Source organism: Rhea pennata, chromosome 2 (assembly GCF_028389875.1).
Source record: "Rhea pennata isolate bPtePen1 chromosome 2, bPtePen1.pri, whole genome shotgun sequence".
NCBI lineage: Eukaryota > Metazoa > Chordata > Aves > Rheiformes > Rheidae > Rhea > Rhea pennata.
In genome coordinates, this window is record NC_084664.1 from 131,163,662 (window position 1) to 131,186,836 (window position 23,175).

General features: G+C 37.6%; 1 protein-coding gene across 2 annotated transcripts in view; it reads left to right on the forward strand.

Moving 5' to 3' along the window:
- The window catches only part of ATP6V1H (ATPase H+ transporting V1 subunit H), a 43,163-nt gene extending 29,305 nt beyond the window's left edge, over nt 1-13,858 (forward strand). For both annotated transcript variants that reach the window (XM_062568230.1, XM_062568229.1), the window contains exons 13-14: nt 1,777-1,890; nt 13,484-13,858. In XM_062568230.1, the coding sequence (XP_062424214.1) occupies nt 1,777-1,890; nt 13,484-13,544 (175 nt within the window). In that variant the 3' untranslated portion in view covers nt 13,545-13,858. The remainder of the gene's footprint in view (nt 1-1,776; nt 1,891-13,483) is intronic.
- The last annotated feature ends 9,317 nt before the right edge of the window (nt 13,859-23,175 follow it).

The following is a 23,175-nucleotide window of genomic DNA, read 5'->3' on the forward strand; positions in this document are numbered from 1 at the left end:
TAAAATAAACAGGGGCTAGACATTAGCCTCCAGTGTAACTGCCATGTAGTGTGGTTTATGTATTGATATCTTCTGCTGCTGTAACTGTCTGAATGGTTACAGTCTGTCTTCATCCTCTCTTCTCCTCCTCTCTCTAAAATACGTCATGCTAATATCTGGTTCTTCTGCTTCCAGTAACTTGTTTGAATTCTGAATGCTGTCTTGCTTAGGCCACTGTTAATAGGGGGAATAGTCCTTGCAGTAGATGTACATAGATTAATGGAGCCCAATGGTTTTATACTAGTTTTATACTACTGTATAAAACCAGAAGTTAGGGAGAAGGAAACCCATAGAAAAACAGAATTAAAACCACAAATGTTTTGAGCAGATCTGGAACCTGAAGGAAAAGAGTTTACTGTGAACCTTCCTCATAAGAGCTTACCTTTCAGCCTAAAACAATCAGTTGAGAAGTGATTTATACAAGTAGGCAGTGTTATGTAAGTATTGTAACACTCCTCTTTGTCTCTTTATATTCTCAGCCATAATTTCACACGGATATATTGTCATATGAAATATTCTATTTTCATTTGTGATAATGGGACTTTAACTTTCATTTTGGTGAAACGTTTGTCTTTCCTGTAATGAGAAAAAGGTGATTTAATTTCATAGCCTTGTTTATATCTTGTGCTGGTGGTTTTATCTTTTCCTCTTGAAAAAAATGTGAGGAAACTTAAGGTAGGAATAAAGACTTTATACATCTTTTTATTACTATGATTTCTAGAATTCTTGTTATGGCTTTCTGATTTAGAACAGCTGAACGTTCTATGCATTCCTTTTGTATGAAGCATCTTTAAATGTTTTAATACTACTTGGAAAAACTATTCTCTGTGGTTTTCAAGACACTTGTGGCAGAGTTAAGATGTGGGAATTTCTATATTTCATCTTCAAATTATGTCTTTGTACTGTTGTGCAGTTTACAAAATGTGATGTAGCAGTAAAGCATTCATTTGCCTATAAAAAGAATAGTAATAACAGATTATTTGCATAAGCTTAGAATAGCATCATGTTAAGAGTGAGTGATGCAAGTGATAACCTCTTCATAGGATGTTCAGATACTCTGTGACCTGTGAGAGAGCTGATACGTTTTAAAAAAAAGAAAAAAGAAACTCAAAATGAGTAATCAATTTATATATTTTTATACTGAACTTTATTCATTATGACACACCAAAATACTGTATGTAAGGAGTCTTCTGGGTGGTGATGCTTTTTCAGGTTTCAGTGTTATGTGGTGTTTTTAAGAAACCTATATTCATATTGTAGTGTGATTATCAGTATTTCATATAGGCCTTGGTATAGAAAGTAAAAAGTTCTGGCTGACTACTGTGAGGTCTATAGTGAGGGATGCAAATGAAACATCCCATTTTGTTGGAAAAGTAACTTTTAGCAGCCAGTTCTGCATCTTATGCAAGAATAGCTGTGGCTTGGGATTTTGGTTAGTGACTTTTTCGCAGGTTTCCTGGGGCCTTCTGTTTCTGCTATTTGCTGGAGCTCCTCTCTGGCCACCATTAAGAGGCATCTATTTTTAATGAAGAAAAAGTTTTGAATTTCAGTAAGTAGTATGTAAGCCTTGCATTTGTAACATGTCAAATAAGATTATATTTATTTTTAATGTTATTTTCTAATATATAATAGCCTGTGACTTAAAACTATTAATGCCTAGATGTGAAGAAGTTGGATAGGATAACTACCTAGAAACTGAAGTAATGTCAAAAAAACTCCTCCCCTCCTCTCTTTCAGAGTGATTGAACAACTTGGTGGTAAACAGCTTGTAATGAACCATATGCATCACGAAGACCAACAAGTTCGTTATAATGCACTACTGGCTGTGCAGAAGCTGATGGTTCACAACTGGTATGTGAAACTTACTTAATGTGTACTACTAACAGTAAAAAATAGGCTATAGAGAGAAGCTCAGATTACCTTAAGGAAAAAAATCAACATTATAATGTGGTAAGACTGAGAGCACTATGATTATGATCTGTAAGACCTCAGCTACTTTTTCCTGTATGCTTTTGTTGCAATTGAATTGAGTAGCTTGATCTTACAGGATTGAGTGGAATGTGAATAATGTAGTTCACTCAATATATTTTTCAATATTGAAGAGTTCAAGTAAGTTGTATGAGCTGTAATTCAGGCTTGCACTGCTACAGTCTTCAAAATGTTAAGGATGTATGTAGGTTTTCTAGCAAATATATTTAATCTCAGCTGAAGGAATCAGTAGTTGTGTTGCAGGAGGTTACAGTTCAAATGTTTAATTGGCAATTGTTCTGCCAGTTCATCATTCTTCTACACTTTTTTTTCTTATTGCTCTAATGCTCACCCTCACTGTACACTGGTATCTTTATGCTGCCATTTTAAGGGATATAAGTACAATTTTTCTTCCTGTGCTTCTGGACTAGCAGAAGCTGTTGGGCTGGCTGGTTAGAATAAGTTAAAAATCCTGCAGTCCTGGAGTGCACTGCTATAGAACTGGCTAGTGGGCAATACTGCCTTTCCAACGTTGCTTCTTCAAGCCTTCAATGCTTCTTCTGTTGGAAGTTGTGAAACAACTTTAGTTTGACAAGATATACAAAGTTATTACATGAACACTGATTAGGTACATTAAGCATAAAACATGGGGAGCTGATGAGTTCTTAATCTGATTGCTAATAACAATTTAACTGAAGCTCATGTATTTCTAATTTTGGCCTTACCTTAGAGAGTGATGAAATGTGATGAAATGCTGCAGTGCTGTAGAGCATCTCTATGTAGGTACTGCGATACAAACACTTATTGTAACTCTGAACTTAATAGCCATTTTATTTCTAAAAGAAAGCCTGGTGTTTGGAAGCACCTAAAACTTCTCTCTCTCTCTCTCTCTTTTTTTTTTTTTTTTGATGCTTTTTATTTATTTATTTATTTATTTAAAAAGGCTGAGTAGTGATGCTAACAATGTGAAGGAGATAGGGGAAAGACCACACTGACAGTTTTTATTTTGTTTTTTGAAATCCTTAGTGTAGAAGACAGGCTATCAAGGGTCACACAGCCTCCTGGCCCCTTTCTTGCAATGTAACTTCTGCTGTAAAACAGTCCTGTTTTCTTTCTTTTCTTCTGAACTACATGAATTTTAACTCTCATGCATGTTATAAACTGTAATCCTGCCTCCTCCCTTTCTATTGTAATAGGTAAGCCTCCTATATTAGAGAAGGGCTTAAACATTTAAATAATCTGCTGTAACAAATCCAGAGTGAGTACCTATAAGGAGAGCAGTGAATTGCTGAGCATGTGGAGGTGGAGTCTAAATGTGTGGTTTTGTGCAATTTAATTTTTGGGTCAGGATTATATATATACATATATATATATATATATATGCCCTGTTTCTCAGTTTGGGGATATGCTGCTTTCCTCACTTTGTGCTGATCTGGTATGTTTGAAACATGCTGAGTGTTATAAATTGGCTGCAGCTAAATAGAGATTACAGTGTGGAAGAGTTAGTTTTGAATTAAATAGCTGCTGCAGAGCTGTGGAGTAGATCTTGTTTCATGTGTGTTCTGGTGCCTTTCAAAGCTGGTAATAAAAATCTTAGGGTTTTTTGCAGCACAAACCTCATTAGCAGTTAAGACTTTTCCTGGATGTCTAACCTAGCTTTTCTTGTTGTAATCTTCAGCACAATATTAAGTATAACAAATCTGTTACTGTGGATTTTCTTCATTCTTTTTATGGGGTAAATATGTCTGGCTTGCTTTTCATAGTTTGTGAACATTTAGACTTGAGAATGAGAGGGAGATTACAACTAAATCTGGCTTCAGCTCTGCAGAGGTATAAATAAAAGGGATCTGTTAGTGCCATCTTCAGATTCATATTGCCGTCTCAGGGAATATGTTGTTGTTTAATACTTACCGGAGCAAGCCTCTGGGAGCCATTGCCTTTCACTCACGATCACCGAAGAAGTGTGCTCTTCAGGCATGGAGTCAGATAGCTTGGGCTAGGGAAATTGCACCTAGTTTGTATCTGGGAAGCAAAATCTGCAGTTGTATAGATCCAGCTTTTGTTGTCTATCAGTAGCTCTTCTGTTTCCTAGCTTGTGTGGGGAGAAGCAGCAGCAAAGCGTGCTCCATACTGCAGTATGAGTTACTGGTTTAGCTTAGTTCTGTGATAATACAGAGTACTCAGCAGCTTCTTCAAGATTTCACTGCTCTTGCTTTTCTAAGGTGGGGAAACAATACGCATTTTTGCCCTTGCTTCCATATGTCTTGGAATTCAGGCAATCAGGTTTTTCTTTCAATTTAATCAGTATGACACAGCTCTGTGTAATGATCTGTGATATGTGCATGACTGAGCCAGTCTGGCCCTTCCTAGATCTGGAAGCTGAGAAAGATGAGAGAGTAAAGGCTTGCTCTGCCAGGGTGAAGCTTGGTGTTATGTGTCGTATCCACATCAACGGAGTAAGGTACTTAGCCAAATGTCGTGCCAAATTACTTATGTATTTAAAAAGGGGAAAAAACATGAGTGAGGGAGTGTAATGAAAAAACTGAAGTGACATTCTGCTTTAAACACAACTGTATCATTAGACTGATAATAACTCAACTTGGAGACAATAATTAAATTCTAAGTAATTTGAAAATCGCTTGTTACAGGCTGCTCAGCTTTTCCTTAGGGGATTTTAAGTCAGGGATAAATGAGAGGGAAATCAAGCTGTTAGATGTTTTGTTTAATGGCAAAAGTAGCTTGGCAAAGGCAGTAACTGCTATCAGTTTTTCAGAAGAGGTAAGTTCAGATGAAATATTTTTGTTAAATTTGCATATCAAATGATCATGCACTTGATGAAGCAGACCAGAAAGGTTTCCTTTAATGTTTTTAAATGGTGACTTACCTTGTACTTTAATCTCACTTGAACTAACTTTGTGTTAGTCCTGGCACCCCATGCTGAAAATAAAAACCTGTTATTGGCAGATGGGGGATTTGGCATAGAAATGGTGGTACAATTTTTTTTTTTTTTTCATACTGTCCTGTTCATTTTGTGCCTTAGCTCTGTACTATAAAGAATTCCTTACTCTGTTTCTCTGCTGGTGTTCCAAGGGAGTACCCAACATGTCTGTTTTGGTATTAGGATTGAGTGTCCATTTAGTTTAGGTTTTGGGGAACCTAACCTTGTTGGTTGGAGCAATGTTCTTGTGATGCAGACTTGAAAAGCATCAGATCATTAAGTTCTAAAATGCAAGCACATATATAATTTTAAAGATACCTGGTAGGATTGTCTTCAGAGATGTAGCAGATGCCTTTCATGGCATAAAATTGTATTCTTCTTCAGGGATGAAATTCTAGTTATGACTCAAAGCACCTAAAGTTAGAAGCCTAAGTTCCTTTTTTTTTCTTTCTTTATTTATTTATTTTGAACAAAGGAGAGAGGCATGTAGATTTTTTCAGGGCAATGCAGAGCAACTTCTGTGCCTGAAGTTAAGCAGTGTGAATAATCCTCTAAGATATGTGAATCTATAGTGGCTTCATTCTAAAGATCCTAATTTCAGCCTTCTGTAATGTGACTAAAACAAGAGCTAGGTCAAGAGCTAAGTGAATAACATTCTAGATGTTGTACATCTAAAGTGCAATTTATTTATTTATTATCTTACTGGTCATCTAGAACCTAGTGCATTAGTTTTCACCAGTCTAAATGCTTCCCCTGTGGTCAGGTGTGCCAGAAGAGTGTGTCCGTGAGCTGTGCAGTGAGTCAGGCACACTGCTCTCCTCTGTCAGCAGTGGTGCTGCTGAGTCAAGAGTCAGAAGGTGCAGCGGGTCAGAAAGAAGGGGGAATTATTGCAACATCCAGTCTATGTTTTGGTGTGCTGAGCTGTGAAGGAGTTTCCTGGTACTATCCCACCTGTGCAGCTAGCGTATGGTGCACTAAGTTGTGGGTGCCAGCTCTGTAGAGGGAAGGATGGAGGGCTGACAAGTTTGTCCACATAGGTGCAGTTGTTAGGACAGCAGAGTAACTATGGCTCTTCAAATAGATTGCAAATTAGCTTGCAGGATGTAGGGATGGATCATGTGTGCTTGTTTCTTCATATAAATGAACAGGGAACTGATTTTTCCAAACAATAAATATCTGACTGAGTTTGTATTTCATTTTTTTCAAATAAATGGTTCATTTTCATGCTGTATGCCAAATAATAGGAAAAAGGATGTTACCAAAGATGGAATTTTCTAACTGTTTCAATTCTGATTACTTTAAAGCTTTATCCTGATAAGAGTCAGTTTTAAAATTCAGTTAGACATCTGTATCGGCCATTCTGAATTATTTTGTGCAAACTTAAAGCTCTTAAATGTTGAAAGCGTTTTGCTTACTGTCCATTGTGGCAAGTAAATCTTCTATTAAATATAAAGCCACTTGCAGGTTCACTTGCTTGATTTAGTGAGGTTGATACTTTTAAGTCATAGAATGACTTCAGGTGAATGGTAGCCCATTGTGCATCCCTTAATTCCTCTCTTTCTTAAGCGAGTGATTTATACCTTGTTGTTCTAATAGGAAGGCATATTGTTGAAAAGAAACTCAGTTTTCTTTTTTTTTATTAGGGAAGAATTCAAGTGTTTTAGCCTTGTAATAGATGTCTGTTGATCTGCTGTTCCTTTATAGCCTACATGTAAAGGTGGGAAGCTGGAAGTTTAGAATGCTTCTGCTGAAGGATGGACAGTGCCTCAGTGATGGGAAACTGCTGAGTGACAGTGAGGTTCTCAGTGTGTCTTAAAATGCTGAGTACAGTCTGACTTATTACATGTTAATTTTACATTTCACATTGTAAGGAGGGATATAACTCATACTATGAATGCTTTGAGTAATTAAATGTTAATCTTCAGATTGTCTATTAATGTTTTTGAGGTTGGTTGCAGAAAGGCTGTGTTAAACAATTTAACTTTCACTCTAGAATTTATACTCCCGCTGCTATTTTTTCCCAAGGCTGTTTAGTTTCTGATTGTGTGAATCAGGTGATGTTAAACATTCATTTACTGGGAATAAATAAGGTGAAAATATGTCCCAAGCACTGTTTATCAGAAGTTTGCTTTTTTTTCAACCTGTTTCTGGTGAGTGGAATCTCTGTTACTTAAATATTGAGGAATGCAGTGACTTCTGCATCATCTCCTCTGTGTCGAGGTCCAAGGGCATATACATAGGCCCCAAAAAAATGTATGTGCAAAAATCATCATGGCTCCACTGAAAATAAGGTAATTTATTAAAGTGCAATATGATTATGTGGTAGAGGCCTAAACTGCTGCGTCCTAGTAGTTTTGATCCTGTTGCAGATCCTTGTTTCTTTTCTTTTTGTTTTTTATGGTGGTTCACCTTCAGTGCTATTCATGATCTGCACTGGCATAATACACAAATATTTTATAATCTTTAATGCATTTGTTTTTCTTGGAATACTTTGTACTAGGTTAATATGCCCAGGCAAATGGAAAACTAAGTTTTCTTTCTACATTATCCAGCGAGTAAGTGCTAGAAGAGAACTGAACCAGTTTCTCATGTGGTAGCACTGCAGCTGAGACAATCCTCCCAGCCCAGCTCTCTAGGAAGACACCTCTTTGTTCCCTGGTTTACCTCTTCCATGGCTCTGCTATTTCTATTTTTTTTGTCAACAGCAGTGCATGTAGTAAGATATGTATGCAGTGGCATAACTTCTGCTCTTGTAGCATAACATATTAATGCTGTATTTCAGGAACCAAGTATTAACATAGCTCCAAGTTGTATTTCTGACACTGGTTTATTATTTTTCCTCTACCAATTTCTGTGGCTGTGGTTCCATGATAATGCAAATTCATCTATGTTGGCACCTTTCTAGCTGTATCTGCTCTTCTCCCCACTGCTGCTAGTGTTAATGCGACTTTGCAGAACTGGGCTCAAGGGGGGCTAATTAACAGAAAATGGTTCACTTCAGGGTTAAACAAGCAAAAAATACTGCCTTGCCAGAAGGCCCGAATGAGCGTCCCATGAGAAAGGCAGGAGTACATGACTGGAGTGGGTTGGATGGTGGTGCCAGCTTTATCCTCCATTGGATTAGATGAGGATGGGAGACAGTTGTAAACTCATCCTAATATTGCCACTTAATGCTTGTATAATTCAGAAGATTCCAGGTATGTATTGTCATCTGTGGAACTGCTTTTAGCAGTGTAGTGCTTACAGGACCAACACTTTCAAGGGACAATTATACCTTCACTGATACATCTGCAGTTCTAAGCAGGTTAAACTCATACATACCCGTAGACAGAAACTAGTTTCTATCTACTAACAAATTCAGGTTATTAGACTAATAATAAAAATCAACTCAATGGCAATTGTCTTCGAACTATTTAATCTGTTGCCTGTATACTTATTTAGCTGATTGTAATATCGTTATGGTTTGTCTGTAACAGTGCATGTTGGCCATATACTCTGAATGGCTTGAGTCACACTGCAGACTTTCTATGGTAGTTTTATGACACTTGTGTACCCTTTTGCAAGAAGAATTTCTTTAGAACCAACTTTCCAATTTCACTTTTTAAAATCTGCAACTTTAGATTGGGGGAATATTTAGATGCAGTAAAATAAAATCAATATTACATTGTTTTTGACAAAACGATTTCTACCTCTTAACAACACCAGTCTACTAAAACAAGCTAGAAATTTCCTATGTTCAAGATCTTCAGGTATTTGTTAGATAATAGATACTTTTTCAAAGTAATAAATTGGAAGCAAGATTTAAAATAAATACTAGTAGAAAAGTGAGGACTTGCATGAATATGAAAATGACTAGTATAAGACTTTCAGTTAGGGTATTATGCTATTTCACAACACAGTTCAGTTACCTTCTCATGCTATAGTCAGTACATTTGGTGGCTTACGTGATGGATGAGTTCCTTGTCCCTTTTTCTAAAAGACCTTTGAATATTTGTTGGTATTATCATAATACTTGAGCATACCTGGGTTTGAGAAAGATGGATGAAAACAAAACTAATTAAATTATCATAACTGAATGAAGCAACAAATAGGAACCAGCATTAGAGATGCAACAAATTCATGTATGCTTTTGTAAGCTCTAAGTTTTCCTTGGAAAAAACAGTTTGCATATTTAACCTATATTTAAAGATTAAGTCTGAAAAGGGGAAATCACTAGTGCAGAAGGAATCTCACTTGTTTTTTCTGATATGATCAAAATATTAATTTGCAAATGGAAATAACTAAACATATGCCAGCTATGTGTTTAGGCACTATGTAACAGCATAGTTAATGTCTCACTGTCAGACTTCTGAAAGACCAAAGTGAGAAGTGTTATTAATCAGTGTTTTAATTGAGAAATGAAGGGCTTTTGAGAGTCAATACAAAACAGTGTACTAAATATGTGTTTTAAGTTTTGTACAGCTTGTAGGTAATGTGCGTACTCTTGTAAATTTGTGCTGACCATTGACTGTTTCATGTTTGAATCCAGTTAACTAGAGATGCAGGCTTACCTGAATCAGCTTCACGTGCTTTGTAATAAGGGTGGTTTTATGTAGAAGGAAGATATGAAGATGCTAAAACTGACCTTTATAAAGGCCTCTGTGTGCCAGTGTAAGGAGAACAGGTAAAGTAGAACTTTTTATCCCAAAGAGCTAAACTTGCCAATTTGAACTTCCAAGGTACTTGGGCCTTTGCTAATGAATTTTACATCTAGGATTATTAATGCTGGGGGCTGAGCTGCCTGCATATTTTGATACACAGTTTTTAGTGCTGTTTCAGAGCTAGCACTACCAGGAACTGTTGTGAGATACCTTAATAAATTTAAGTATGTGCAGCGCTCACCTCTGCGGTCCCAGCATGGGGAATACACCAAAATGGCACACTTAACTGCAGCACTATATTATGTGGGAAGGTGCAAAATTTTCCAGAGGCTTACTGACTTGAGGGAGCACCATTAAGCATGTAGTGATTTCCCTTTCCTTTCTGTACAGCAGCTAAGGAATAAAGATCTGTGTTCACTATAGCTGGATTATCATCTTACAGAATTTTATTTCTCTTCATTCCTCTAAACAATTTAAAAAAAATACCATTATCGAGTGACTGGACAGCTGGTACACTGAGAAAATATATACTATTTCTGACTGACTTGCAGTATTATATACAATAATATAATACCTAATCGAGATCAAGCAGGGTGACCTAGAGCATGTGACAAAACCCACCTAGATGCAATTCTGTCTAACATGCTCTAGGTGACCTTGCTTGAGCAGGGGGGTTGGACTAGCTGCTCTACAGAGGTCCCTTTCAACCTCAACTGTTCTGTGATTCTGTATGATCAAAGGGAGTTTTCCAGTGAGCAGAAGTATTGACTTCATTTGTATTTTGACAGTTAGGATAGTATTTTGCAATTCTTTCACAACTCTTGTACTTAAATTTTATACAACTTTCTTGAGGAACACACTGAGTTTTTGAAGACACTCTGAAGTTCTGCTTGTACTAGTTGGAAGAAGGAAAAAAACACAGCATGACCTGTAAGATTGGGTGTGGAAAGACAATGGGAAGGTAGGCCCAAAGGGTCTTCCCTTACAGCATGATCTGATCAGACCTGTGAATCTCTGCTAGTAGTGGCCACTCTTGTATCTTGTGAACTTTTGCTTCTGAGCTGGCTTATGTTTAGCCATCTTGGAAACTCGATCTGCTTGCAAAAGACTGATGCTTGTGTTACAATAAAGGTCTTTTCCTGCAGTTACAAAGGAAGAGAAAACAAAATATCTGTTTAAAATAGAAGTGAGTTCAATTTGTGTGTTGTAGCTTCTCATTTTAAAAATCCTATGTAATATCTCATTGCTTTACATGGTACTATGCTCTTCTGATCTATCAGACCCTTCTCTGAATATTTTTTTTTTTTAATCTTGGTGACGATATTTATCCTTCTTCCTTCATCTTACATGCTATCATAGTGCAATGTGTTGAATGCTTGTGTTCTTCAAAACCATGTTAATTCTGTGGGATAAACAGTAATTCTAAAATTCCAGATTTTGAGATTTAACCAAGTAACAGTGTTGTAGGATAAATCAAAAATCTTAAGCTCACTTGATCTGTAACACCATGGTGGTGAACACCTATGCTCCATTCATGTTTGAAGAAAGTTTACAGTGCTCTCCTTAATCTTCTGATGTAATGAAATATATTCATGTGAAAACATGCTTGAATCATATTGGCCTTTTAGTGCATAGTTTAGTAGAGTGAGAACAAAGCTGCTGAAGTTTTTATTCTTGTAACTTGAATTTTAGTGGAAGGTGGAAAGGAGAGGTGCCAAAATGCCTTGTGGAATAGCTTCACATGGCAGTTTTATACTAAGAAGCTGTCTAAATTACTCCTATCAGTCTTCCCATCCTCTGGTGTAGCCAATTCCAGAATTTATTAATTCTGGATTAACTAATGGTACTCATTTGGAAATAATATTCAATTAGGAAACTAACTGGTACTTAAGTTTTGCTTTCTGGAGGCCTTTGGTTGCTAAAGAAGTGTTCTGGGGGGCAGGGGATGTGAGACTTTCACTCAGGTTTGTAGCGTAGCAGTGTAGAGCATTAAATACCCATGCCCATTCTGTAGGAGGAATGGGTTAAGAATTTTTCCTTGATCCTGAGCTAACTCTTCACATTTGCAAATGAATAACCGAGATAAAAGATTTGGTGGATAACTTATTTCCTGTATATGGTTGGAAGCTTAATGTCTTTTAAGGTGCTAAAGGTCTACAAAATATGCTACTGCGCTGTCTTCTCAACAGAGATTTTTAATGTTGAAAATATGGCACTAGGGCTGGATTTTAGTAAACCTTGAGCATGTATCAGAAACAGTGCATGTCATGCAGTAATTGTAGTGTTTGGGATAACTTGTTTTTCTTCTCATTAATTATGAAATAATAACTAATTATGAAATAATTTTTCAGTCTTGTGATCCAGTAAATAGAGCAGAGACATGTGCAGCAAGTATCACTTGCTCTCAAGGCTTGAGAATGAGAGAAGGAATACTAGAATTAACACAAGCATATAGGTATGGACCAAATAAAAATCCCATTGAGGGAGCAGAAGGAACCTTGGCAAGTTTGGAACCCCTTCCCTTGTTGCTGACTCTGTTTATAGATGGCTGTCAAATTTGATTTATTTTGGATAGTAGTTTTGATTCCCACAAAACCAGACCAGCTAATTCTTTCCTTGGCATCAAGAATCCCTACTTCAAGGATGGTGACCTACCTATTATAATTGAAAGCTGTATCTGAGTGCGTTTTTCTCTTCTCTAGACGTATTGGTAGCTGCGAGGGAAGGTGCTAAATCATAACATGTTCAGCATGCAAATTATATTTTCATAATAGAGTTTGAACATAGCAAAATTCCTGTATAATAGAAGCTTTGAGCTTTTATTTATTCTTTTTTTTTTTTTTTTTTTTACTGGGAAAAGTGCTGTTGGGTAGTATAACATTCATGCTGAACTTTATTTTGTAGTAGAAATTATGAAGTACAGGGAATAGCTGTTCAACAGGATGCTAAACTGAAAGCCAGTTTTGTTTAAAATGTGCAGTGAGAAATGACTGGTTTTTCTTTTGGTGAGGGATTATTTTTTAAATAAACCAAAAGCCGCATATTCCTGAGTGTGTTTTCTAAAACTTGATTCTGAACTGCTTCTAATGTTTAAACAGTGTAGGTTGTAACACCTGTGTAGTGAGAAAGATGAATGCCAAGTTGCCTGGCATTTGCGTGTACCAGGAGCAAGTGGAAAAACTCTTGCATTTCACAGGTGCTGAAATCTCTACTTCAGTTAATACAGTGGTGTAACTATTAAAGTTTATTTTCTGTAATGCCTAACAAGCCATCTATTAAGTCCTTTTTCAGCTTCTTTGTGGTTCAGTGAAGTGTAGAGGTGCTTGAATTTCACAGGAGACAGTGAAATATGTGAACACTTGTGCAGTGTGTTTTTTCTTAAACTTACATATTGTTGCTTGAGGCTAATTCATCTCAGATGCTAAGAATTTGGGATGTTAATTTCAATTTTAAAAGGACAGGTATAAAATGAAAATGAGTCAATACATTTCAAAAAACATCTGAAGAAAATGCTTTAAAGAAAAGTCTTTATAGCCAGTGGGCCAGGCTTGATAGTTCTTCTGTCAGTCTCTCGTTAGCTATAAAATGATCTTGCTAACCTACGGGTTAAATTGCCCATATGTTCACCTCTGTCATTTATGTTCATGCAGCTGGGAAGAAATCCCTCCCTCCCTCCCCCGATGACTTTGGTCATTTGGTAACTTATTTTTGGAGGATTACACAATGGGGGCCTAAAGTTTAGGTGTTCTCACACTTGCTCAGGTTGACTGCTGAATATCAGTAGTCAGTATTCAAAGGTTTAAACGTAAAGATTTTTTTCCTCTCTCTCTGCTTTGTTTCCCATCACTGTCCTACTCACCAGAATTTCTCTCAGTCCAATCTTTTTCTTGTATTTCAGGGAGTACCTTGGGAAGCAGTTGCAGTCAGAACAACCTCAAACGGCCACTGCACGGAGCTAAGTACTTCAATTGATGCATCACAGTTCTTTCTTCATGCTGATAACTGGAATATGTTTGTCTTTAATATCAAGAAAACAGTTTGGTCACAACTGCTACTAGAGCGTAAACTTTCCGCTACTAGAGTGTAAACTTTCCAGCTATCCTCTAGTGTTGTTGGCTTAGTAAAACTTGTTTGTTGTCTGATGAATATGCATATTAGCTTCCTGCTACATTCTGAATGTATCTGAGTCAATATGGCTTATGTATGGCTCTTGTTTATGTATTTATTCTCATAATAAAGATTGTTATTAAGAAATATTAATTCCAAATCACAACTAGTCTAGAAAAATCATTCTGTTCTATTTTTGTGTTAGCAGTGTTGTCTTTCCTCCTCTCCATCCCAAACAACAAAAAACAAGAATTAAGTCCCTTTACATGTCTTCAAACTAAATCAGTTTTAACCCAGTGTTCTGTAAGAAATAGAATAGCCTGAAGAAATTTTGATTATCAGTGTTGAAATTTCTACAAAGTCTCAGTACGGTGTTAATTCTGTAAATAAAAGTAAATATGGGGGGTTGGGGGGGGAAGGGAGGGAATACTTCTGTCCTTTTAGAGAATACATTAAAAAAACTGGCTTAAAAGTAGGGGAGGAGAATAATAATCTTAACAGTACTTTTTTCAGGAGCATTCACTAATGGAGCTTAATAACATCTGTGCTAAAGCTTTAGATTGTAGACCAACTGATTTTTGGTAACAAATATATTGTAACTGTTGAACTTTGAATTTCATGGAGTTTTGATGGCTATTGTAAATACTAAGGTTCCGGTGTCATTCTAAAACCTGTGTGTTTTACTCATGCTGATCCAAATTCTTTGACTATTAAAATCTTTTCTGTATTTCTTAGCATCTGATGGTAAAGAATCTAAGCACCTATAAATCAAAGATAATGCTGGATTGGCAGCTGAGAACAGTCGTGTGCATAGGAGCTATTAAGTGCAGGTATTTGCAACATTACACAATTAGTATTCTTATGACTCATTACATTAAAAGAGATGAGAGAGCCTCTGAGCATTTTCTGAGAAGAGAGAACATGAGACTTGATTTTGTTACTAGTTTTATACATTGCAAGTCTCTGAGAAAGTCCAGAATATTTTGTCATCAAGGGAAAAACAAGTTAGATTTTTTTTTTTTTTTTTAAAGTCGTCTAATCTGGATATAACTAAAACTTGACTACTGCTGCAATAGAGAGACTTTTAGAGGTGAAAATGTTTGGTGTCTTGGACTGCTTAATTGAAATTGAATTCTATTGGTTAATGACAGTCATATTTCTGAAGATCAGTGCTAATGCCTATGCCTCATAAGCTACCATCTAAAAGATAGATGCTTGGCTTGAACAGAATTAGACTGATTTTAGTTGGTGTGAGAGTTGACTGGATTGATCTTATCTCTCTGCTCTCAGCAATGAGGCATGCTGTTGTTCTGGAAAATTATTGGAAGACGAAGGGTGCGTCTACACTACCATTTCTTTTCCTGGTCAGTTGAGTGCTCTTGGAAGTATTCATCTGTCTTCCCTGTTTTTCACATCTTAATTTGTATCACAAAATGATCTCGGGGCATGAATGGGACTCTTTTTACATAAAGCTAAATTGGAGAGTGTACATCATGTGTGCCTTATCTTGCTTTAAAAATCTGCTTCTCTTGGATCACGTTCCTTGCTGATGTAACCATAGCGTAAGACTCATCTTGAAGATGCTGTAGAACATCTGAAGTGTGATCCTATGGTTACAGGTGTTATGTTGAGCAGAAGAACCATGGCAGAGCCTTGATGGGGAGAGCATCTATCCCTTATACCGCTTTAAAAATCAGAAGTTTGTTGTTTCCTAGCTAAAGGGAATACTGCAGGGCTCCTTGGTAAGAAGATTGTGGATTGAATTACATGAGTTAAGGTAAAGAATGGTAATGATGGCATCCTAAAATGAGCTAGAAATAAGCAAGCTATTCAACCACTATAAGCAAAGATGTTCTGTGTTATGAACACAAACATCTAACTACTGTGTTTAAATGCATTACAGAAACTTGCCTTGCTTAGTATTGCTCTGTGCATATCTTAATTCTTTGTGTTGTGGTTTGTTTTCAAGCTATGCGATAGCTGACTCCCATTTTGTTTGAAATTTAAGTTATTTAAGAAGTATGGTCTTGATCTTTCACTTACATCAGGGTGCAATATTGACACTCTGCTGCCTGTGAAACCTCGAAACTGAGTTTTCCAGTCCCTCATAGGTGGCTTTAGAGTGTCTCTAGGGTTGTAATCTCAGGGAGTTCATGTCAGCAAATTGTATTAGCTCATTTAAGTAGCTCAATCGCATTCTCCCTAAATCTACTGTGTGGCAGATAGACAGATGACATGTCGGCCTTGTGACAACAGCATGGGCAGAGTTTGTTAGGGGGAGAGGCATGGGCCAGCAGTTTCCTTTTATCACTCTGGAGAAAGGTTTAGAGATGACTGGAGATTAGCTGCTGTGACCAGATGACTAACTTGCTTCTAAAGCACGCTTAACGGCAGGGGTTATAATTACCTCTCCAAATTAGAGCAATTAATCTTTTGTTAATTTTTTCTTGATTTTTTTTCCTAACTTTTTCTAAATGAATTTAATTTTCTTACGATGAAAATAATTGGATATTTGAAATCTTTATAAGATGACTTTAAAGTTTGCCTTTGAGGTATCTTTTGCTTTTTACGATACATTTGCTTAAATGATTTTCTCTAAACTTTGGTCTCCGATTCTGAAATCTTAAGTGGAAATACATTTGAGTAAATTTGCAATGTGCAAGGACCTTAAAATAAATAATAAAAAAAATAAACCTGTTAGAATTCAAGTCAGGAAAAGTAGACAAGAAGCATCAAGAAGAACAGTACTAGCATCTGAGACTAAGCTAGGAAAATGTTTTAATTGTGTGCTCAGTGTACATTCTTATTAGCCCTGTATTTGTGCTTATTAGCCACACAAGCAGTCGGAGATCTTCAGGCTTCCAGCTGGATGAGGAAGAACCCCGATTTTGGTCTCGTCAACCCTGTGCTACTTGGTGTCATTCACCCTGTTTGTTTCTGTGCAAGCAGAGACTGGCCCCTTCCACCCAAACAAACCACATCGCACTGAACCTCTCAGTGTGTGAGCGTGCGAGTCAGCGCAAATGTCCGTTCACCCTGATTTACGAAGAATTTGCAGTTCTTTGGAATGCGTGTGGGTGCGCACGTGCCTGTGTTGAATGAGATTTTCTGCGCCAGGCATCTATAACCTGTGTAACTGCAACTACAAGAGATTGCACTTGGGCCATGTAGTCGCTCTGTTTTGTTCCTGCTATCAACTTTATCGCAGTGTGCTGTTTTGTTTGAGTAGTTCCATGTGCAACAAACCCAGTGAATTTAGACTGATGAAGCTTGGTTTGGTTTGTACGTTTATACTCTTCTGTTCTCCAACTACCAGCGTTAGAAGGTGGTGCTTTTTAAGCAACTTTGCTCTTTAGTGTAGCTCATAAGAACTGAAAAAATGTCATTGTGTGCCTACATGAACAGTGAAGGGTAGCTGTGACTTAGGATACCCAGAACTGCTGGGTCAGTATATTTTCTGAATTTGCAATGCTAGTTTTTACTCCAGTAGCTAATTGACAAGGGGCCAGAAGGAATCCTGTTGACTCATCTATATCCTAAAAGCTCTTTTTCCCTTGACAGCTTCTACGAAGTAATTGTTTTTTTTTCTTTTTTTTTTCTTAATATAAAAAAAATCTATAGAACAGAAATGGAGTCTAATGATCTGGCATAGTGTATTTCTTCCTGTTCTTTGGTTGTATTCAAGAAGATATTTCTCTGCTGTGGAAGCTTAATTTTTTCTTGAGGAAAAAATAAAGAAAAAAGCAACTCTATATACAGAAGTGTGTGCTAGGACCATATGTTGCCTTTTTAATCTGATAATAACCCCTGATTTTCTCAGAAGTGCAAAACCTCTCTCTGTGAGTGAAAACTAAATCTGCAAGAGGTAACTACTGAAGTTTTCAGTGAGTTATCTCTATAATGTCCTAGTGAACATATTCATGATATAATTTTTTTCAAGGCTCTTCAGTTAGTTTACTTTGTCTGGATTCTCTGTAGAGAGAATTGTTTTAATGTAAAAGCTCAAATAACCTTTGAGTGTAATCATAAGCTATTTTAAAAAGGCCACACATCCTGTTCAGTTTAAAAAAAAAAAAAAAAAAAAAAAGAGAGAGAGAGAGAGAGAGAGAGAGAGAAATTGAGTAGCTGATTGTGGCAATGACAGTTATAACCTATTGATTTAGAAATCACAGAATTGCTGTGGTGTTGCAAGAAATCACGATAATATTGCAGACTCGGAAGGTCATCCTTCTTTAGATAACGGTCAAGAAAAAGAAACGTGAAAGATGAGCCTTTTCCATCAGGTTCAGATTGCTAAAATACCACTTCAGATTGTGAAGCTGCCAGTGTAAGGATCACAGCTAACGGTTTGATTATGGATGCATACAAACTCGAGGTGAGATAAATTAGATATCAATTAAAAAGGTGAGAAAACTTTGACATATAAAACTAAGAAGAAAAAATAACTTTTGTAAGTGTTCTTTTTAAAAAAGTGTTGTCAGTGTTGAAACATTTTTTGGCTAGGAGATAATAGAATATTTTAGTCTCGAAAAATTTACAGAAGTTAATCACTTTGAATTTGGCTTCTCCAACCAGCACACTTGAACTGAGCCATTCCATTTCTGTGCGGGTGTATGAGTGTATTATTTTACTTGCGAAATGCTTTAAATTCTAGTTTTAATACTCGATGGAGAATTTGTTCTGTTAATTTAACATTTCTAATTTTTCTTCTAAGTAATGTACACAGAATAATCATAGCTATTCTGAGTAGGGCTATATGAGGAGTTTTAATAAGAAGCAATAGGATATTTGAGCACAACCTTTGCAGCTTCATCAGCATAAATTGATAATTAAAGTAGTGAAATCCATCTCAGATGTTTTTACCCGCTGAGTTCCTTCTACAGGAGAAGTTCTTGTATGCAGTGCACAAGGTCTATGGTCTGTTGTATTTCTGAATGTCACTCCTCTGTTGCTATTCCAGTTTCTAACGTCATCTAATTCTTTTTATATTCTACCCTAATATCTTTCAGAACTGGTATTACTTCCCAATTTAATTTGTATCATGGTGCTATGTGAAGTGGATGATGGATTAGACTTAGAAAAACAGAAAAGGTAGCAAAAATTAGTTATCTTTCATTGGTAAGATAAAGCTAGTTTTGCATCCTCTATCTTGTTACATCTTACTATTTTTTCCTTATACATTCCAATTCATGTTCTTTCAAATACTATTTCTAAAGGTAGAATAAAGACTTGTACCCTACTGAAAACAAATTAGAAAGCCTGTTTAATACAGGTCACTTCTCCTTTTTCCATGCTTATGAGCACTAAATTTCCTATTTTTAATTGTCTCCAATTTAATAAGTATTGTGCTGATTATCATTTTTTCCCTAAGAAATCTGGAATGGAGAATTCTTGCACCTTCCTCCAAAGAAAATGTATAAAGCTTTCTAGATTTTTTTTTTTTTTTTTGCTTCTATGCAGGTTTCCATATTCTTATCTTAATTTTTCATTAGTCCTTATGAATAGCCTTCACATCTTTGGGTGAATCTGGACCTATTCTTTGATGCTTTGAATGCATTGAGGGAGTAGTCAATGTAACTTTCTGGAAATCAGAGGAATTCTCTTAAAGATTACTGAAATCTTATTTCAATGGTAGTGATGGTTGTTGACATTTAATCTATTATAGTTATTACTCTATTATTATATTCTATTACTATAGAATCAAGAATGATGAAACTCTATGAGAGGAGGAAGTCCTAGTCACATGTCAAGAGCAAGAATGTAGACTAGAAAATGAAAAGGATCTCAGTGGTTCAAGAAATAATCCTCTACTTCTAATTTGCATTGCATCTCTCTTGTGTGGGGATGAACCTATAATTTTCTGTCCTGCTTTTTAAGCTCATCTGACTTCCTTTCTTTATGCAATCTTTATTTGGATCACACTTTTTCTAGCCATCCTGTCTTTTCCTTCTGCCTCATTCTTCCTTATCTGAAACATCACCTCAACCCTCTCTTTTACCTGCTGTCTCTTTATCTGACCACATAATTAATGATCCTTCTTGACTACATTTAGACTTCTAAGTAATTTGTATATGCTGCCTACCTCTACCCCGTTTCCTCAAAACTGCATGCAAACTCCATTTGCAGCTGCAGCTTTAATCTCCAACCATGAATTTATCCAAGTGATACTTTATGCAGAAATGGTCTTCATCAAGTACCTGTGCAAAACTGTTAAGCAGGACTTCTGCATATGGTCACCTTGACTGAGTCATCTTTAATGCTACCTCCATTGCTATTACTATCCATTCTCTCTCCCTTTTCCCTTGAAGAGTGAGAACTGCTCATCTCTTTTCTTAGAAAGTCACTTACAAGTTTTTGTTTAATGCTTTTTGCTTGCTGGATAAAATGATAGTTTCTTTGATAGAACTAACAAGGTACTTCGGGTTTCTGAATTTGCATTTTGAGGAGGAGATACTTCATTTTTTTTTTCTATTCAACAATAGGAATTGGAACATATCTGTCACATGGACTGTGAGACTACAGCCTCAAGTTAGTGTAATTTATATTTTGGATCTTACATTGCAGAGGTAATGTAGGCACATACAACAGCATTATTTAATGAGTTAAAGATATGAATTCATAGTATGGGTGTTCCTAAATCATCAGACACAGTAAATGAAAAACTTGAAATCAATAGACTTTTAAATATACTACTCTCCAACTCCTGCCCTGAGATGGTTTGAGAAAGAAATGTTGCAAATAGATAATTCTGAATAGCACGTTTTTGAAGACCGTTTTCACACAGTGCTTGTAATAGAAGTGTTTTGTATTCCCTGTGGTCATATTTCATAAGGTGCAGGCTCTGCAGTATCAGCAGCATGATACTTAATTTGTGTGCCTTGAATTCCAGAGCCTGACAGAATTAAGTAATGTATTCTAGATTTAAAAGTAATTTCTGGAATAAAGTAATTTAAAAATACAAAGTTAACTATTTTTCCCAACAGTTCCCATTTTTCAGTGAATCAGTAGCAGCAAAGTGTGCACTGCTTCTGGAGAAACATTCTAAAATGAAGTTTATTGCAGTATATGTTGGTAATGCTAATGACTTAGGCAAAAGCAAATTAAATCTTGTGCTTGATCAAAATAGACTGTTCTGCTCCTTCTACTCCTCCCTCTGCTCAACATTTCAATCCATATCAGTTGAAAAATGCATGGTGCACCATTTGTAGCTATTTGCTTCCACTTTGCACCCAATCTGGATTCCACGGGTAGTAACTGAACTGAGGCAATTTGCCATGTAAATGGATCCCAAAAGAGAACGACCAAAGGAGGATGATTCAGCAAGCTTCCCTTCAGTTGTCAATAGCCAGTATGGCCTTGCATGAGCTGTAAAGAATTCATATCATAGCTTTTTTTTCTCTTCGTAGATGGACAATAATCATCTTGCTTACCTTAGAACAAAAAAGGAACAAAAAGCCTTGGTAGTATATGCTGACACTTCTCTGTGCTGTTCCTGTAGCAGTTACTGTGCTGTTCTCTTGAATTCTTACAGGGCCTCCATACTGGGTCTCAATAAAAATACTGATAGTGAACAATTGTTTGCTGTTCCTGCCTATCCTTTCTACATCCTAGGCAGGTGGCAAAGGGACAGAAGGGGTTAGCTGGCTCATTCTAAGTACACTTCATTACTGCCAGTTTGTTGTCTTCCCTAACTGGCTGCAACAGCTTCATTTTTCTTTCCTCCAAAATGACTGCAGGAACATCTGCTCTCCCTGAGGCACAAACACTGGACAAGCCAGAGACAGAAGAGGTAGTGTTGCCTCCTACTGTAATCACGGGTAAAGACCTCCATACTGCCTTTTCAGGGATAAGAGTTGTTCTTCCCTAAAACCATTTTTTTCTTTCTTTTTTTTTTTTTTAAATGATATTTATCCTATTAAGTGAAGTTAGGAAATAGCATACCTATCATTTTAGCAAATCCAGATGAAACTCATCATTTCGTATTTGAAGTGCTTGGGGAAGGCATGAAATAGAACCTGATCTAATAAAAGGACACTTCTGAGATTTGCTCAAGGGGTTGAAGATGGTCTCTTAGCTGTCTGTCTTTAGGCTGAAGTATGTGCCAAGTGTTAAAATGACATCATTCTGCTAATATATACGGGGCAGGACAAGCTGGTTGCGTTGCACTACTAAAACTACCTGGTAACAAAGAATCTGTGCACCTAACCAACACGATGGTATTTCAATAGCCTGGATGGGATCAGTGGCAGGGGGACATGTGGCGGAAGGGGCCTGTTTCCACTGGAGGTATTCTGGGGGTACACGTGCTGCTGAGGGTCAGGCCCAGAGATATGATGTTAGAGAGAAGAGTGCAGCTGCCTGTAACATCAGCCCAGATTCCTGTTCAGGCCATATTCCCTGAGCCCAACAATATTTACTGTCAATATTTATTATCAGTCTTTGAGGAATGTAACTTATGCCTTATATCCCTGGAACAATACATGTAATAAACCAGTTTTACTTTCAGAAGGATTCCTCACTGACCATAAAATGTAAATTGTCTCTTTGCTGGACATCTGCAAAGCCTTAACGTTGGTGGCCGTGCTACCCCTGGCATGGGTGCCCTGTTTCTGCCGGCTCAGCATGTGAAGCGTACCCCTGCTGAACCCCAGAAATGTCCCGTGTGGGGTGCACTAGCTGCTGTCAAACAGCCGCATGGGATCTGGGGCAATGGTGTGGGCTGGTGTTTGTGCTCTGTGATTTCCAATCACCTCCCAGGCCTGAGGAAATCTTGGCGTGTATCCCCATGGTGCGATGGGGCCCGCGGTGCCCACGCAGTGCTGCCCAGACGCTCGCAGGCAGAGTGCTTGTGCAAAGAGGTGAGTTTATTGGGGTCGGTGCTGCTGTGGGGATCCGAATGTCTTGCAGAGGATTGGCAGAGTCTCGCCTCTGCCCAGGGACCCCTGCTGCCCTCTCCGCTCCGGGCCCTAAGCAGTTGAAGCATGGCCTGGAGCTCGTTGCTCCCTTCCCCCTAATTGCCCAAGCGTTCTGCAGGCAGCAGCCGGCACCCTGCGGTGCCCTGACCGCACAGGGTTGCTGCTGCAGCCGAGCCCGCTGCCTCGGGGTTTTGCTCCGCCACAGTGTGCTCTTGTTGGCTTGCAGTAGGGCTCTGGGGGTGCAGCGCCCAAGGAGCAGCAGGAGGTGTCCGTGCAGGAGCCGTCTCCCAGAGCCAGGGAACGTCATGAGGAAAATGCTGAGGCTTGATGCAGAGAGGAAGGGCTGATGATCAGAAGTATGAGAAAGAAGAAAAGCAGATGGGGACAGCGTGTGTGTTAATGTAAGCGCTGCTCAGGCCCCTTCCCTCAAGGGCAAAGTTTCTGTCTGTGTTGCAGAGGAGAGGTGGAGCCAAGGGGTAACAAGGGGATAAAAATGAAAGAAAAGGAAAACGAGAGAGAAAAAGAGCAGAGGAGAAAGGAGAAGGAAAAGGGGAGGGAAAGCTGAACA